General features: G+C 42.0%; 1 protein-coding gene across 3 annotated transcripts in view; it reads left to right on the forward strand.

Moving 5' to 3' along the window:
- Window positions 1-16,643, forward strand: part of LOC149462058 (collagen alpha-1(XIV) chain-like) — a 266,392-nt gene that overhangs the window by 70,583 nt on the left and 179,166 nt on the right. For 2 of the 3 annotated variants that reach the window (XM_089677540.1, XM_089677541.1), the window contains exons 3-4: window positions 5,020-5,136; window positions 13,251-13,394. The exons of the other annotated variant lie outside the window; for it this stretch is intronic. In XM_089677540.1, the coding sequence (XP_089533666.1) occupies window positions 5,020-5,136; window positions 13,251-13,394 (261 nt within the window). The remainder of the gene's footprint in view (window positions 1-5,019; window positions 5,137-13,250; window positions 13,395-16,643) is intronic. 3 annotated transcript variants of the gene reach the window in all.

A 16,643-nucleotide genomic window follows, 5' to 3' on the forward strand; every position in this document is an offset into this window, starting at 1 on the left:
TAGTGCTGTGGAACATCCAGGTGCTCTTTTGCAAACTTCAAACGTGCTGCAATATTCTTTTTGGACAGCAATGGCTTCCTCCGTGGTGTCCTCCCATGTACTCCATTCTTCTTTAATGTTTTCCTTATTGTAGATGTGTCAACAAAAATGTTAGCATGTGCCAGAGATTTCTGTAGGTCTTTAGCTGACACTCTGGGATTCTTCTTTACCTCGTGCAGCATTCTGCGCTGTGCTCTTGCAGTCATTTTTACAGGACGACCACGCATAGGGAGAGTAGCAACAGTGCTAAACTTTCTCCATTTGTAGACAGTCTGTCTTACCGTGGACACATGAAGATCAAGGCTTTTGGAGATACTTTTGTAACCCTTTCCAGCTTCATGCAAGTCAACAATTCTTGATCGTAGGTCTTCTGAGAGCTCTTTTCTGCGAGGCATGGTTCACATCAGACAGTGCTTCTTGAAACCAGTAAACCCAAAACAGGTGTGTGTTTTTTAAGGGCAGGACAGCTGTCAGCAACACATCCAATATCATCACACTGATTGGAGTCAAGGTTGGCTCACTCCTGGCTCCAATTAGCTCTGGGAGAAGTCATTAAGCTAGGGCTTCACATACTTTTTCCTCCCTGCACTGTGAATGTTTACATGTTATGTGCAATTAAACCATGGCAACATCTAATGTTTGTGTAGTATTATGTTCAGCAGACTGTGTTCTTCTATTGTTGTGACTTAGATGACGTTCAGAGCACATTTTATGCCCAATTCATGCAAAACTCCACGTAATCCCAAGGGGTTCACATACTTTTTCTTGCAACTGTATATACAGATTCATGTGGTCCTGTGCATGGACTGTACTACAGATGAACCAGTAAAACTCTGAAAACAGCTCAGGAATCCGAGTGGGGAAATCCTGCTAGTCTGCACTGGTCAACTTATCCAGTGAGTTTCTAATTTTGGGATGCATTGGAGGCTTTCTTCAAGGGGATGTCCATTTCCGTAATACTTTAAAGTAGGGGTGTCAAACTGGTGGCCCTCCAGCTGCTGCAAAACTACAAGTCCCATCATGCCTCTGCCTTTGGGAGTCATGCTTGTAACTGTCAGCCTTGCAATGCCCCATGGGAATTGTAGTTTGGCTACAGCTGGAGGGCCGCCAGTTTAACACCCCTGCTCTAAAGTATTACGAAAATGGACATCCCCTTGAAGAAAGCCTCCAATTCATCACGAAAATAGAAACTCACTGGATAAGTTGACCAGTGCAGACTAACAGGATTTCCCCACTTGGATTCCTGAGCTGTTTTCAGAATTTTGCTGGTTCATCTGTAGTACAGTCCATGCACAGGACCACATGAATCTGTATATATATCAGGTGTTCCCAATGCATTTAGGTTTACCAATGCTGCACTATATATTGGAATAAGATAGTCGAATAAATATATCCTCACCTCCCTGTCAGGGATGAATTGATTTGTCATTCAGAGCAGATCCAATGCATTTTTTTCTTAGCAAGTCAGATTTTTTTAATCTACTTGAATATATACAGTACATGCTGGTTTGAGAGATTTGGGGTGGATCGTGCCAATCATAGACCCTGACTGTGAGATTTATCAATGGGGCAATAGGCAAATTCTTTCATCTCTGCTTCCTAAACTTAAAGAGCTAGTTAACTTTGAGAAAAAAAAGCCCTTTTCAGTCCCAAATACCATTCCATTACCCTAAGCAGCTTTAATGGAACAACCGCTAGGACAAGTACCCCCAAGCAGTACAGGGCACAAGGCTTTACTGCTAGGGAGCGCTCCTGCTCATGGCTGCTCCATTCCAGAAACAATAGGTGATATATTGGCGCTGGAGAGATGGAGTTAAATATTACAGTCCCATAGGTAGTAGGGAGGTATTCAGCTATCAGGATAGCACAGTCATAAGGCAGCACCCTATAGAGTTGAGCTGGACTCTGTAGTGGAAGATAAAAGGAGAGAGAGGGGCGCCAGACTAAGTGCAGTATTTGACAATCATTTATTGCACACAATGGTATGTAATTCACAAGGGGTAAGTAGTTAGCAGGCATGGGTACATAGGGACGTCATCCAGAAGAGGTTCCAGAGGCAGAGAAGAGGGGGTAGATGGACATCTGGGGGCCATGGCTGTGGTGAAAGCCAGGTCTCCTGATTCACATTGAGTCCTCTGCAGCTTGTACAGGCTGTGTCTCGTGTGTGCAACCAGGCTAGAACGCAAGATGGCCCCCGGGCGGAAGTGACGTCACTACGGGAATGTAATGCCGCAGGAAGGGGTGGTAACACGTTTCAAAGCTAGTTGCTTCTTCGTCAGACCTGGTCCATCTACCCCCCTGGCGCCCCTCTCTCTCCTTTTATCTTCCATTCCAGAAAGAAGGCCAGATGGAGCTTAGAAAACTGTTAGGAGGTTTTGGGGCAGACTTTACTCATAGTGAACGAGGCCTACAGCTAGAGAAAAAGCATGAAAGTGTATTTTTAAAGCTGCTGAGTTGAGGGTTATGTAATGGTATTTCAGGACTGCGAGCATCAAGGTGATGAAGCTTAACTAACCCTTTAACGCCCAACTGAACTTTGAATTGAAATCATCTAAATACATCCCAGGTGTCAAGTCAAAGGTGGCAGCAACATCTTAAGTAGAAAAATGTGTACCCAGCCAGCTTGCTGCAAAAAAGGACCCCTGATTTCTATGTGGAAGCAGTGAACCCTTTGCAGACGGCTTACACCCCCACAATGGTTCAGACCTATAGCTCCATACAGGGATGCTGTTAGAAACCATGGGGCCCCATACAGCCAACCTGACTGCCCCGACCCCCCGAAAAAAAGAGTTTACTATGCTTTAGTTATTAGTTAACACAGCGAGGGATCAGTACCAATCACTTATTGCGTTCATTCAGGAATTAAAAAGGCTGGTGAATGTGGCCCTTCTCCCACTCTCCATCCTGAAGGATCCTATTGTGTGCTTGCAGCTGCCGGTGAAAAGGAGAGGAGGAAAGCCGGAACCACTGTGGGGTGGGGGCACACGGGGGGCCCTGGGCAGCAGGGGGAAACATATGGTGCACAGGGAGGGTGATGAGTGCAGCGGGGGGGGGGGCAATTACTGGAACAGATCCCCTGCATGGCTTTCTCTGCAGTCAGTGGGAGGGAGAGCTGAAGAAATTGTCCCACATTCAGTTTACCCAGCTGCCTGGGCCCCCCTGCTGGCTTGGTCCCCATACAGGAGAACAGGGGGTACCCCCTTATCCACGGCCCTGGCTCCATAATCAGCCAAGCCCATGCTCCCTACTGAATGGAAAGCTTTATCTCTGACTCAGCAGAGAGACTACTGCTTCTGCACAGATCGCAAGGGTCTTTTCTGCAGCATGCTGGCAGGGGACATGCTTTTCTACTCTGTGGCTGCTTTCCTAACAAAAAGAACTGTAAAGCAGGCCAGAGATTATGCGATTTCCTTTTCTTCCAGTAGAGGTGGAAAGGAAGAAAGTTGTTTGAATCCCTTCCACAGCGCTATTGTGTTCTGTCAGCAGGAAGCCTTCTTGGCCAGCAGAGAACAATGATTACTGCTGGCGGCTTTAGCCACCAGAAGTAATTGCATGTAAAAAAAATTAGACAGGCTGGTTGCACCCAAGTCAATTGATGGATTGACTTGGGTACAACCAGCCTGCCCACAGATGAATCAAATCTCGGCCAGTCCTTGCTGAACCAGCCAAGATTTGTCTCGTCTATGACCTCCTTAAGATTTGGGGCACCTTATGTTTTGATGCTCCTGGAATGTATTTAACGGATTTAAACTGAAGTTTTAGCTGAAACCTAAATGGAAACCTCTCTAAAATAAACATGGAGGCTTCCATTGCTTACTTCTTATTCTGAAAATGCTAGTTGCCTGGCTAACTCTTTTACTTTAATAATCTGAGTCTTTGACCCAGAGCAATCATCCAGACAAGGACTTCTAACTTTTCTTGAAGTTTTCTGATCAGTGTGTTTGTTCTGGGTCAATGACTGTAACATGAGTGATACCAGAGACACTATAAGAAAAACCCACAAAAGGGGTGGAGGGGTAGCCCTGGTGCCCTGGTGTTTTTTTTGGGGGGGGTCCACAGGGTTGCTGGAGTAACTATAAGGGAGTGGTGTGGGACATCGTTGGGGGGGATTGGTTGGTGATAGGGGGCCAGAGGAGGGGAGGAGAGGGGACGGATGGGGTAAATACATTATTTGATTATATGATATGTTTTGTTATTGTTACGTCCTCAATACATTTATGCTGCTTATTAGTCTTTGATGCTTTATCCTTTTGTAGGTTTTTTTCTTATAGTGTACTGGCTTTGGATGCACCTCCCCTCCTATTATATGGTTTCGGCATAGGCAGATATACCCAGGGGCGGACTGACAACTCATGGGGCCCCCGGGCAATAGGGGATCATGGGCCCGTGTCCCTGCCCAAACTCAAAAAAGCCTATGAAAAAGGTACCTTGGGCATCTCATGGGGCCCCGTACTGACCCGGGCCCTCAGGCAATACCCGAGTTTCCAAATGGTCAGTCCGCCCCTGGATATACCACTCCCAGGACGGGCCAATGGCCGTGGGGTTTTTTCATATGATACCAGAGACAGTCAGGGAACTAGAATATTTAGGATACCGATGATAGCGGCCCCTCTGTCTCTCCTATAACAAGTTTGCCTCAGCCCTGTCCTTGACCATAACTAATCTTAGGAAGTGTTTGGAAGTGTGTTGTTTTTGCCCTAAACGTGTACTGTAACTCCGATAAGCCCCATTAGTTTGTGTTCTCAGTGTTGCCTGCTAGTTTTCTAACCTCTAACATGACTTGTCTTGTCTCAGTGTTTACAAGCCTCTGTAAATGGTATGTCATGCGGGAATTTATTTCTGTAATGTCAGGGGTATTACAAGTAACCTATAAAGGCTGGGCTCTGTCACTCACAATGGCTGTCTAATGCATGTCAAAAGACTCTTGGGTCATATTTTCCAGTTTAAAGACTTTACTTTTGTCTTTCTCCCTCTTTGCAGTGACGCCGCCTACCAAACTAAGATTCCATGTTGTGTCACAAGACAGTGTGCAGATTTCATGGAAAGCATCCAAAGATAAAATTAGAGGATATAAACTCCTTGTGACACCAAAATCAGGTAACCACAGTATTATTTGGCACAAAAATGACATATTGTAACAAATCATAAAGTGTTCGGGGCATGAAATTTTATTTGTTTGACCTGTTTTAATCCATAAGTAAAAGAGTCTTTTGTGTATTTACAGTTGTGACCAAAATTATTCAACCCCCAATGCTGTAAAGGGGTTTAGGGACTATAGTGTACATTTGGAATTGTATTCAGAATCAAATCCTACAAGGACGTTGTAACTACCCAAATGCAACTAAAATGACATCAATTGTTTATGTAATACAGTAGTAAATGGTTCTTATGTGGTTTCTTCATTGCCACAATTATTCAACCCCTTAAAGACTACCACTCTGAAGAACAGAGGTTCATACAGGTGCTTTCCATCAGGTATTGAAAACACCTGTGGATGTCACCGAGCAGCAATCAAGCATAATAAGCACCAATTAGGCAGCTTTAAAATGACTGTGATACTCAGCTCCTTCTAGACATTTACTGGTGTGGTTACAAACATGGTGAAGGCAAGAGAATGGTCCAGGAAGACAAGAGAAGAGGTGATTTCTCTTCACAGGAAGGGCAATGGCTATAAGAAGATTGCAAAGATGTTAAACATACCAAGAGACACCTTAGGAAGCATCATTCGCAAATTCAAGGCAAAGGGCACTGTTGAAACGCTACCTGGTCGTGGCAGAAAGAAGATGCTGACTTCGACTGCTGTGCGCTACCTGAAGCGTAGAGTGGAGAGAAGTCCCCGTGTGACTGCTGAGGAACTGAGAAAAGATTTGTCAGATGTGGGTACAGAAGTTTCAGCCCAGACAATAAGACGCACACTGCGTAATGAAGGCCTCCGTGCCAGAACTCCCAGGCGTACCCCCTTGCTGTCTCCAAAGAATAAGAAGAGTCGACTGCAGTATGCCAAAAGCCATGTGGACAAACCACAAAAGTTGTGGGATAGTGTTCTGTGGACTGATGAAACAAAATTAGAACTGTTTGGGCCCATGGATCAACGCTATGTTTGGAGGAGGAAGAACAAGGCCTATGATGAAAAGAACACCTTGCCTACTGTGAAGCATGGTGGAGGGTCAATCATGCTTTGGGGCTGTTTTGCTTCTGCAGGTACAGGGAAGCTTCAGCGTGTGCAAGGTACCATGAATTCTCTTCAGTACCAGGAGATATTGGATGGAAACGTGATGCAGTCCGTCACACACCTGAGGCTTGGGAGACGTTGGACCTTTCAACAGGACAATGATCCCAAGCATACCTCCAAGTCCACTAGAGCATGGTTGCAGAGGAAAGGCTGGAACATTTTGGAGTGGCCATCGCAGTCACCAGACTTAAATCCGATTGAGAACCTCTGGTGGGACTTAAAGAAAGCAGTTGCAGTGCGCAAGCCTAAGAATGTGACTGAACTGGAGGCCTTTGCCCATGAAGAATGGGCGAAGATACCCGTAGATCGCTGCAAGACACTTGTGTCAAGCTATGCTTCACGTTTAAAAGCTGTTATAACTGTAAAAGGATGCTGTACTAAGTACTAAGATTGAATGTCACTTGGGGGTTGAATAAAACTGATAATGCTGTGAGCACAGAAAAGACATTTGTGGTTATTTCATTATAACTGTTATGTTATATTTGTCTGACCTACAAGTGCCTCTTTAATGTAAATGTAAGCAAGATGACTGAATGATCAAAAGCAATGTCAAACTGGCCAAAACACTCAATTTCAGTGGGGGTTGAATAATTTTGGTCACAACTGTACACAATTGCAATTGGACTTTTGTCAAATGATGAAAATATATGAATTCAGACTCTCAGTTCTATCTATCTGTTCCATTGGAGAAGGCCTAATTTTGGACTTTTGTAAAACAGTGGCAAACTATGCATTATTTATCCAGTTCCCGCCCGACCGATAGCAAAATGGATTTTATTGATCCGGGTGGGCGCCCGCGGGGCCGTGCTGTGGTGAGATCAGTCGCCACCTGTGTCCATTGGCTGTGTACTACACAATTTTATAGTACTATGTGTTTTATAAAAAAGAAAAAATGTGCTAATATATATATATATATATATTTTGTCATATTGTAACCAGTCAGTGTCCCTCATCACTGCCACACCAGTTATACCATGATGCTGTACTGTAGCATGTACAAAAAAAAACTGGTGAAAATGTTTTTTGTTCATTTCTTTATTTCCAAAAAATATAACAAAAAAATTACAACTTAAAAAAACTTGCCATGTATCAGCTCACTAGAGCTATGGTTTCCTCAATAGTCCCAGCAGCTGGAAGTTCTCTGCCCCTGGTAGGGAAACCATATAAGTATATTAAACCAGCGCTCATATAGTCATGTCTCTTAAATTAGTCAAAAAAGTGCTCAAGAGGGTATTCAAATATGTTCTGTACCCACATCCCAGAGACCATGCATATGAAAAATAAAGCTTGAGGCAAAAAGTGTACTTTCATGGTACTTCCACAGCCTTACAAATTAGATTTTTAAAAAAAATTGATATTTTACAACAAACATCTATAAAAAATAAAATACAATTCACATATTTAGAATATCCTGCAATTTACATTCTCTCAAGGATGGACTATAAATGTCATGAGGGGAACTCTTAGAGGTCATCCCAATACAGATAGTATAGATTCATACATACCAACCATGTGGTGCACTATCCCTTTAAATCTCTCAATACAAAAATAAACCCTAAGTGCTTAAATATGTCTATTAATAAATACAAAAACATCCCATAATAGTGTGTATAGTCCATTTTTACGAATTTGGTGCTGTGCAAACAAAAAACATGCTGTCCGTCCTTTGAGTGAAAAACTTGCTCACCTTGTGATTAGACCTGCAAATCAATATAGGTCAAGTGCGCTGTGTTAATCAGTGGTATTGTTTCAGACCAACTCTTCCATCCGGACTCTCATGATGGCTCTAAAGATGTGGAAAATGCGCTCAAACAAAAAACATATATTTCATAGTGCAACACTGTATATCTACTATGATGTGACTAACCTCAATAAGTGCACTCACATACAGTGTAGTTAAAAAAATTTACTCATTCAACCAAAATATCCTCTCATGATTCTCAAACAACACCTCCAAAGCGTGCTCAATACCCCATCACCACTAGGTGCAATGCACGCTCACCTTCTCATTAGATCCATATAATCATAGGTCACAATTGGTTGACATTCATCCCACTCGGTGTATTAGCTTCCACCTCTTTGCAATTCCTTCACTTCTCCTGTCCCATTAAGGGACCGGTATCTTGCTGTTTCCACCCAGATGAGTATAGGCTAGAGTAAAAACAAAAGGAAGGCTGATTTCCTTTATCAAAATGGCTCCTGCAATACCACTTCTGGTTTCCGTGGTTCTGGATGTGACATCACTAGGCTCCTACCAGCGCGTTGTGTCACTGGTCAAGAAGTCCAGTTAGAGGACACATTATTAGTGGTTGCAGCAATCCTTGTTTTGATATTTATTACTATTCTGTTTATTTTATTTTTTATATTTTCCTCACATTATTTTTTATTAGGGATTGGGTGGGGACCATAAATTCAAAATCCTAACACTGACGTACAAAGCCGTCCACCATACTGCCCCGAACTACATCACTGACCTAATATCCAAGTACCGCCCAGCACGCACACTCCGCTCCTCACAAGACCTCCTTCTCTCTAGTTCCCTGGTCTCCTCCTCCCATGCCCGCCTCCAGGACTTTTCCAGGGTGTCACCCATCCTCTGGAACTCCCTGCCCCAACCCATCAGATTATCACCTACGCTCCTCTCCTTTAGGTGCACCCTGAAAACCCACCTCTTCAGGGAAGCCTACCCCACCCCCTGCTAACTTGCCAACCTCCTCCACTCTTCCTACCACTCCATCCCCCACAGCTATCTCCTCCTGTGCCACCATCCCCTCCCTCCTAGATTGTAAGCTCGAAAGAGCAGGGCCCTAGATTCCCTCATGTTTTGCATTGTATTGTTGTTGCTCTGTCACATGTTCTGTCCCCCTTTGTAATGTACAGCGCTGAGCGAACTATCGGCGCTTTATAAATACTGTATAATAATAATAATAGCAGTGCACCAAGCACTGATACTCCTTACTATAGATTCATATGCATTTGGCCAATTCTTTTCAACATGTTTCACAGCATGACTACTTCCTCAGGAGTATTTGAGAGAAGGTATTATCTGAAACATAGAGATAGTGATATATATATATATATATATATATATATATATATATATATATATACTCTCTTAATATATAAAGAACTAATAATTCTCATTCAGCACTCAGCATTTTGATCCTGTAGGAAGAGCTGTGGCTGTAAAAGCTGTTCTCAGAAAGGCATGTATTGTGGCAGACTATTGCGCCCTTTTCCTTTATTCTATTTTGAGAGGAAAAAGTGGAATTGAGGAATTTGATTCAAGCTTAGTCAATGGAGAAGTCATATTTGTCCGATAACATCATACATAACTTCTAGATACAGTGACTGGCAATTCTATGTCACTGGTGCATAAATAACACACAGTGCAGAGAGTGAGGGCGTACCGTCCCACATTGTCTGAATGATCTAGTAGGATGGCATTGTGACCATAAGGCAGAAAGAAATCTGAAACCAAGCAGACCATTGTTCTCAACAGAAGGCACTGGGTGGAAAATGGCTGAGACATCTCATATTCCTGATAGGAATCCATGTCCTTTCTTTAGAAGTAGAAGTATGGGTTTTTTAAAAAGTTAAACATTTATACTCACCGTGGATGGAGCATCAATCCAATGCTGCATCTGTCCCCCGCCTGCTTCTACAACTGAGAAATAATCATTCAATTCACAATCCTCACTGAGCAGTCAGTCACCGGCTCTCTACACTGCCTCTCCAATGCTCATTGGAGCACTGGGCTGTGAAGGGGGGCGGAAGCAGCTGGCTCAGTCTCCCAGCAGCTCGCTGAAAGGCTGAGCCAGTTGCCTGTCCAGGCCTTTGGGTGGATCCCGACCTAAAAGTCCCAACCTAAAGGACTTTAGTCTGCTGTCAGCTGAAAAAAGATCACAGGATTCCAGAACGCACTGCACTCCTGTGATCCCCAGGAGAAGTAGAGCCAAAAAAGTTTTGGCTCTTCTACTCCATTAAAATCAAAACGCCAGCTGAAATCATTATAGGTAGAGTGAGGAAGGATTATTTAGACCTTCTGTCAGGTTTTCAGTGCTATCTGTGTCCCCATTGAAGATTATTTTACACATGGGGTTTGATTAAACTAAAGGAACTGTAAAGCAAGCTTTTCTGCTGTGCTGTCTCTTTGGCTATCCCATTGTGCTCTGGAATTCCCTTGTATTATTTTTTTTAAAACTGTTTATCCTTCTATTAAATGTTTATTTGTAAAACAAATATTGTACATAGCAACTGAAAAAAACAGACACAAAAGTACTGTAAAATATGTAAAAACTTAAAAAAAATAAAATTGACCAAAGGCCATTATTGTAAGTAAAATTCCACAGTCCATGCCGCAAAATCACTTTTTGAGCAGCTCTCGAAAGTACTGAAACCCAGAGTTGTGTCTTTTCAGTTTTAATAATATTCTATGTGTCAATGTTTTAAAGAAGCTAGAATGTATACGTTATATTTACATATGTATGGTCAACCATGTTTAAATGATTTTATTTACACACTATGCTTTCTGCTTCATTCTGGCATCAGTTGTACCTTTTTCTCTAGATTTGAAATTCAGCACCGGTTCCTAACATTCTGGCTTAACACCCCCTCTGGTTAAACAGATAACTTTGGTTTATTTCAGTTTATTTTGTTTTCGCACATTAACATCCAGATTTACTGCCCAAACACATTTCTAAAGTGCGAGGCACATTGTGCATTGTTCCCAAACTGCCTGATCAGAAGTCATAAGCAGCTGGCATAAGATGTAAACAGAGATTACATCATTTTTTAAAGACTTCACTTTTTAGTTTTATATCAGTCAAAAATTAATCCCTTTTTTGAGACATAGACACCTCCCTAAGACTACTTGACTGTAGTAACATCTCTTTTTTTGTAGCCACTGTGACTGTTTCAGATCTTTGTAGAACTCAGGAAAGATATGCCTAATTCTTCAGAATATTTATTTTTCTACATGTTTCAGCTGTCTCCTTCTGCATCAAACTGTCCATTTGAATCCATAGAAGTTACAGAAACTCCACAGAAATTTAGCTTAACAGAAATTGTCCTCTTTGTTTAAGACATGTTACTCTGGCTGATTAGCTGGCTAGAACCAGGTAGTCATGTCAAGAATCATTACCATATTCACCAGCACAGCTAATTTGTTTAAAAAGGACATTTTAATGACTTATAATAACATCTGATTTTTTTCTTTTTTGATCTAAAAATCCAATTCTTAAAAACCCTTTTTACTGTAGATGTTAACATCAGTTTAGTTTTTTCCCGAAGAAAATTGGAATGGTACAGTTGGTGGCTTTCCTGACATGTTACAGGAGCAGTATGGGACATTAAAAACATTTTTAAAAACATGTTAAAAACATTTTTAACACTTTGAACATGTCCTCATTACAAAAGTACCTGCCAGTTGTGTCAGTCTAGCACCATGTTTCAGAGGAAACGTGCAATGCGTTTTTCATTTTGTTGAAACAACAATTGGCCAGTCTTCTGAAAACATGGATCAGCACTTTGGACAGCGCATAAGATAACAAGTTGCCTGAGAGCAGCCTGATACCTGGCTGATTTAAGTGGACGTTCCAGTAAGTGTACAAGTCTGCATTAATAAATTTCTGACACTATATGGCATCAGTATCATTTTTTAAAAATGTTCCACCTTTTTTTGATTATTAAGCAGTCTTGAGCTCCAATCAGTGACTTTGCCTATCTGGGTCATCAATCTGCTGCAGACAGGAGGGAGCCTTTCCTCAGTCTCCTCTCCTCCAAGGGATTAGACTGCAACATTGGAAAGTTGTAGCCCTTCACAAGGTGTGTTATCTGTGAGTCAACACCTTAGCCCAGGAAGGGACTAAGTCAAGGATGGTGTCCTTGGATGATGGCTGAACAAAGATGGCACTGCTCTTCTAGAAAGAAAATGAAATGAAGGCATTGTCAGGGCAAATATTGCGATCTCAGGGATAGGCAAATAATATCTGGAAGCGATACACTTAGACTAGGTTCACATCTGTGTGGGTGATTGCCGCTGCAGGACTGCACCTTTTCCTGCAGCTGCAACCACCCACACAGCACACTGCAGGAGAAGCTTGCAGGTTAATCCCAATGGTACCCACACGCACTGAAAATTACAGCAGCCACTCACCGCAGTGGGAACCACACTGCACTAGTGGTTCCCATGCGGCCTGCGATTTCATAAATGGAGCAGGAATATTTGCCCTGCGTTTCAGGGGACATGGCAGCCTATTCAACATTAAAAAATATATATCTGATGCTAGATCTACTTTAATCTTTACATAGTTAGTCTGGCTGAAAAAAGACAAAAGTCCATCCAGTTCAATGAAAAAAAAAAAGTTATAATCCTATACCTGCAGTTGATCCAGAGGAAGGAAAAAAACGCAGCAAAGCATGATCCAATTTTCTCCTGCAGGGGAAAAAATTCCTTCCTGATCCCCTGAAAGGCAATCGGATATTCCCTGAATCAACTTTACCTATACATGTTAGTATCCAGTTATATTTTGTGTATCCACGAAAGAATCCAGGCCTTTTTTAAAGCAATCCACTGAGCTGGCCAGTACCAACTCTTGAGGGAGTCTATTCCACATTTTCACAGCTCTTACTGTGTTTGGAGACTGGAATTAATCTTGCCCTGGAAAACACTTATTCTAATTGTTGGCTACATACATGAAATGACAAATGGCATTTATCTAAATGACTGCTTTTGTGGAGTTGGGTTATGGAAAATGAGTTTAAAGGTGGAGTTTTCCTTTAAGTACACCAACTGTTCAACACAGCAGAATAAAATGAATCAGACTAAAGTAATGTTTTAATGAAGGTCAACTTGTGACCCCCATATTAACTTTAGCCGCCTTTGTGAAGAGTGATGGTATAATGGGCATTTTCCTGCTGTATTTTCAATATTCTGCCCTGATGAAAGATGTCTGACTCAATGTCTTCTTATGTTCAGGTGGGAAAACCAACCAACTAAATCTTAAAAACAACGCCACCAGAGCTATCATTCAAAGACTTGATCCCGACCGGAGTTACAATGTACAGATCATTGCCTTTAATGAAGATGATGAAAGCCAGCCAGTTCGTGGAGAGTTTAGAAGTACGTATCTGTGATGGGTAACAATAGCTGATATACTGACACATCAACATCTGTCATTAGCAGCTAAACTATTCTTAAGTTTTACTGTGAAAGGGGCTTCATTGACCAATATGTTTAACAAAGGAACAGTCTGTACTTCCTCACATCAACCAATCAAATTCAAACCCATCAGAAACAGAATGAGCACCTGCGCTACAGAAGTCAAAAGAGGAGGCAGTTCATTGACACAGTCCAATCTGCAGCACTGTCAGTGGCATATGCATTATATAGACAAAATCTGTAGCCACATGTCCATCATACCTACACTATAAGGCCAAAAGATGTGAACACCCCACCAAATCAGTTCAGGTGTTTCCAGAGAAGAATACTGGTATTTCTACAGCAAACAAAAACATTGTAGACAATTGTGTACTTTCAACCTTGTGGCAACAGTTTAGGAATGGCCCTTTTCTGTCCCTCTGTGCACAAAGCCATCTCCATAAAGTCATGGTTTGATGAGTTTTGCAAGGAAGAACTGAAGTGTTTTGCACAGAGCCCTATTGAACACCTTTGGGATGAATTTGAACATCCATTGAAAGCAACGTAATCTCATCTAATACTAATTGGCCTCACAAATTACATTCACCAGCCACTTTATTAGGTACACCTGTTCAATTGCTTGGTAACACAAATTGCTAATCAGCCAATCACATGGAAGCAACTCAGTGCATTTAGGCATGCAGACGTGGTGAAGACGGCTTGCTGACATTCAACCCAAGTATCACAATGGGGAAGAAAAGGGATTTAAGTGCCTTTGAGTGTGACATGGTTGTTGGTGCCAGGTGGGATGGTCTAAGTTTTTTAAAAACTGCTGATCTTCTGGGATTTTCATGCACAACCATCTCTAGGTTTTACAGAGAATGGTCTGAAAAAGAAAAACTATCCAGTGAGCAGCAGTTGTGTGGACAAAAATGCCTTGTTGATGTCAGAGATCAGAGGAAAATGGGTAGACTGGTTTCAGATGAAAGAAAGGAAACAGTAACTCATGTAAATATGGACCAAAATCTCTGATGAATGTTTTCAAAACCTTGTTGAAACTATGCCATGAAAAAATAAGGCACTAGCAAGGTGTACCTAATAAAGTGGCTGGTGAGTGTATATTTTTAGCTAAAAGAGCTCAAATTCAGATTATCATACTACAAGTATGTATAATGTCTTTTGAAGGGTCGAAGTTGTTTTCATCTGCAAAGTGAGCTGGGGGCAGCTTCATACTGTGTTAATGCCCATGGTATTGGAATGGGATATCCTACAAACTTATATCGTGATAACCAGAAACGTTTGGCCATTTAGTGTATATGTACTGGTACGGTCTGTTTGGTCAGCACGCAAGAGCTTAGGTAGTTTATACATGTATCAGAATGTTGCGTTTGGTCTCTTAGGCCAGGGGTCTCTAAGCTTTTCAATTTGTGGGCTACTTTGTATATTTTACAAATATTTTCAGGCTGAGTACCCCTTAAATTACAGTCCCTATCAGAGTACCTCCCTTACATCAGGGTCCCAATGTGGGTCGCCCTTACATCAGAGTTCCCCCTTTACATCAGGGTCCCCATGAGACGCCTCCATTACATCAGTGTCCTCATTCAAGTCTCACTTTACATCAGTGTCCCCATCATAGCCTCACTTCCCACAGTAAGTTGTAAGCGTGGCTATAGCAGCAGGGTGGGTTGCAGAGCAGTCTGGATGGAAGAATTTCCTTCTTACTGTGAATGTTGGGTGAAGCATATTACTGGCTGATAGGACTCCAGTGGATCTAGCAACCAAAGGAAGAGATGATGACAGTAGAGCAAGAGGAACCTAAGCTGGATGGGGGTGCGGGGGATGTTGGAGACCATAGGTCTTCTCACCTTAATCCTCAATTTGTGCACATTGAGGATATGTTACTGACCCTAACTGCGGGCCAGAAAAAAATCTTGTGATAGGTCAGATATGCCTGAGGCAGGTAGTTTGGAGACCCTTGTCCTAGACTAACGTTTTTATGAAAATCTAATATTGATTGGTAGGTAGTGGCGATGTTTGTACTGCAGTGTATTCTTAATAAAAATTCAGATGCGAGATAGGCATTCACTATCTGCCATTGCAAATTATTCACCACACTATGGAACTATTTCCTTACTGCATATCAAAACCTTCAAATAAAATAATACATTGCAGCTTACCGGTCCTTACATGTAGTGGCTGCAGTAGATTTTTTTTTTTTAGACTAAGAACATTTTTAGCAAATACAGAAAATTCTTGTTGGTCTTGCCAGAAATGTAGTGTCCTTGTCACAGAAAGCAAAAATAAGTTTTTTTCTGTAAATTACTATTCTCATCAATCCATCATGTAATGGAGATTAACAATCAAAAAAATGTTTGAAGTCCAACCTGTGTGATAACAAGGGCTCTCCCTATAGATACAGTGAGACAAGGGAGCATAGCTACCTAGGGACAGGAAGTGTGTTACTGGCCAGATTGCTAGGTTAAAAGAAAAAAAAAAAAAGAAAACAAATGCAGCTACCATAGCTAAGGATTAGTAAGCTGCAATATATCACAACTTTGTATTACCTACAGATAAGCTTTGAATCAGAAATTCCTGACCAAACTTTTTGTTTTGATAGATTTAAATGCGTTAAAAATCCTCCCCAGTTTTTATTATCGTCTACCCAATGGGGATATTTCCCGTCACTTCCTGTCCCAGAGATTGCTCTTACCAGGTCTAGAAATGGGGGGAACTCTCCCTAACAGCAATACAAACCTGTCTGAGGGTCTAACCTTTCCTTTCCCTACTCTAAACAATTTAAAAAATGTACCCGGAGGTAACCCACACAATCACAGGAAGAACATGCAAATTCCATGCAGATGGTATCCTGGACTGGTTTTGAATCAGTCCTGCAAGACATAAGTGTTAACTTTTAAAGCCCAACTCCATGAAACTTGAAAATGATCCCTTGCCAAGGGGCTGTGCCCAGACTGTAACTGCTCATTTAGATCTAGGAGGCATAGAAAAGAAAATTTACCGACCCGATCATTTGCTCTTCTGTGCTGCTAGATTGATTCCTGCAGAGTCTTTTTTTCTACCTGCTCCAGCAGTCTGACATCCTGATGTCATCAAGACCAATGCAGGGTCCAGAGAGATGATACCAAGGGGTAGTCTTCTGCCAGAACATGGGGGAGTATTGTCCACCTGGGGATTGGAGGATTGGGTAAGTAAAAGTGCTGTTACTCTCCCCTA

The sequence above is a fragment of the Staurois parvus genome, unplaced genomic scaffold (assembly GCF_062004578.1).
Source record: "Staurois parvus isolate SC_StPar_1 unplaced genomic scaffold, SC_StPar_1.0 ptg000187l, whole genome shotgun sequence".
Classification (NCBI taxonomy): domain Eukaryota; kingdom Metazoa; phylum Chordata; class Amphibia; order Anura; family Ranidae; genus Staurois; species Staurois parvus.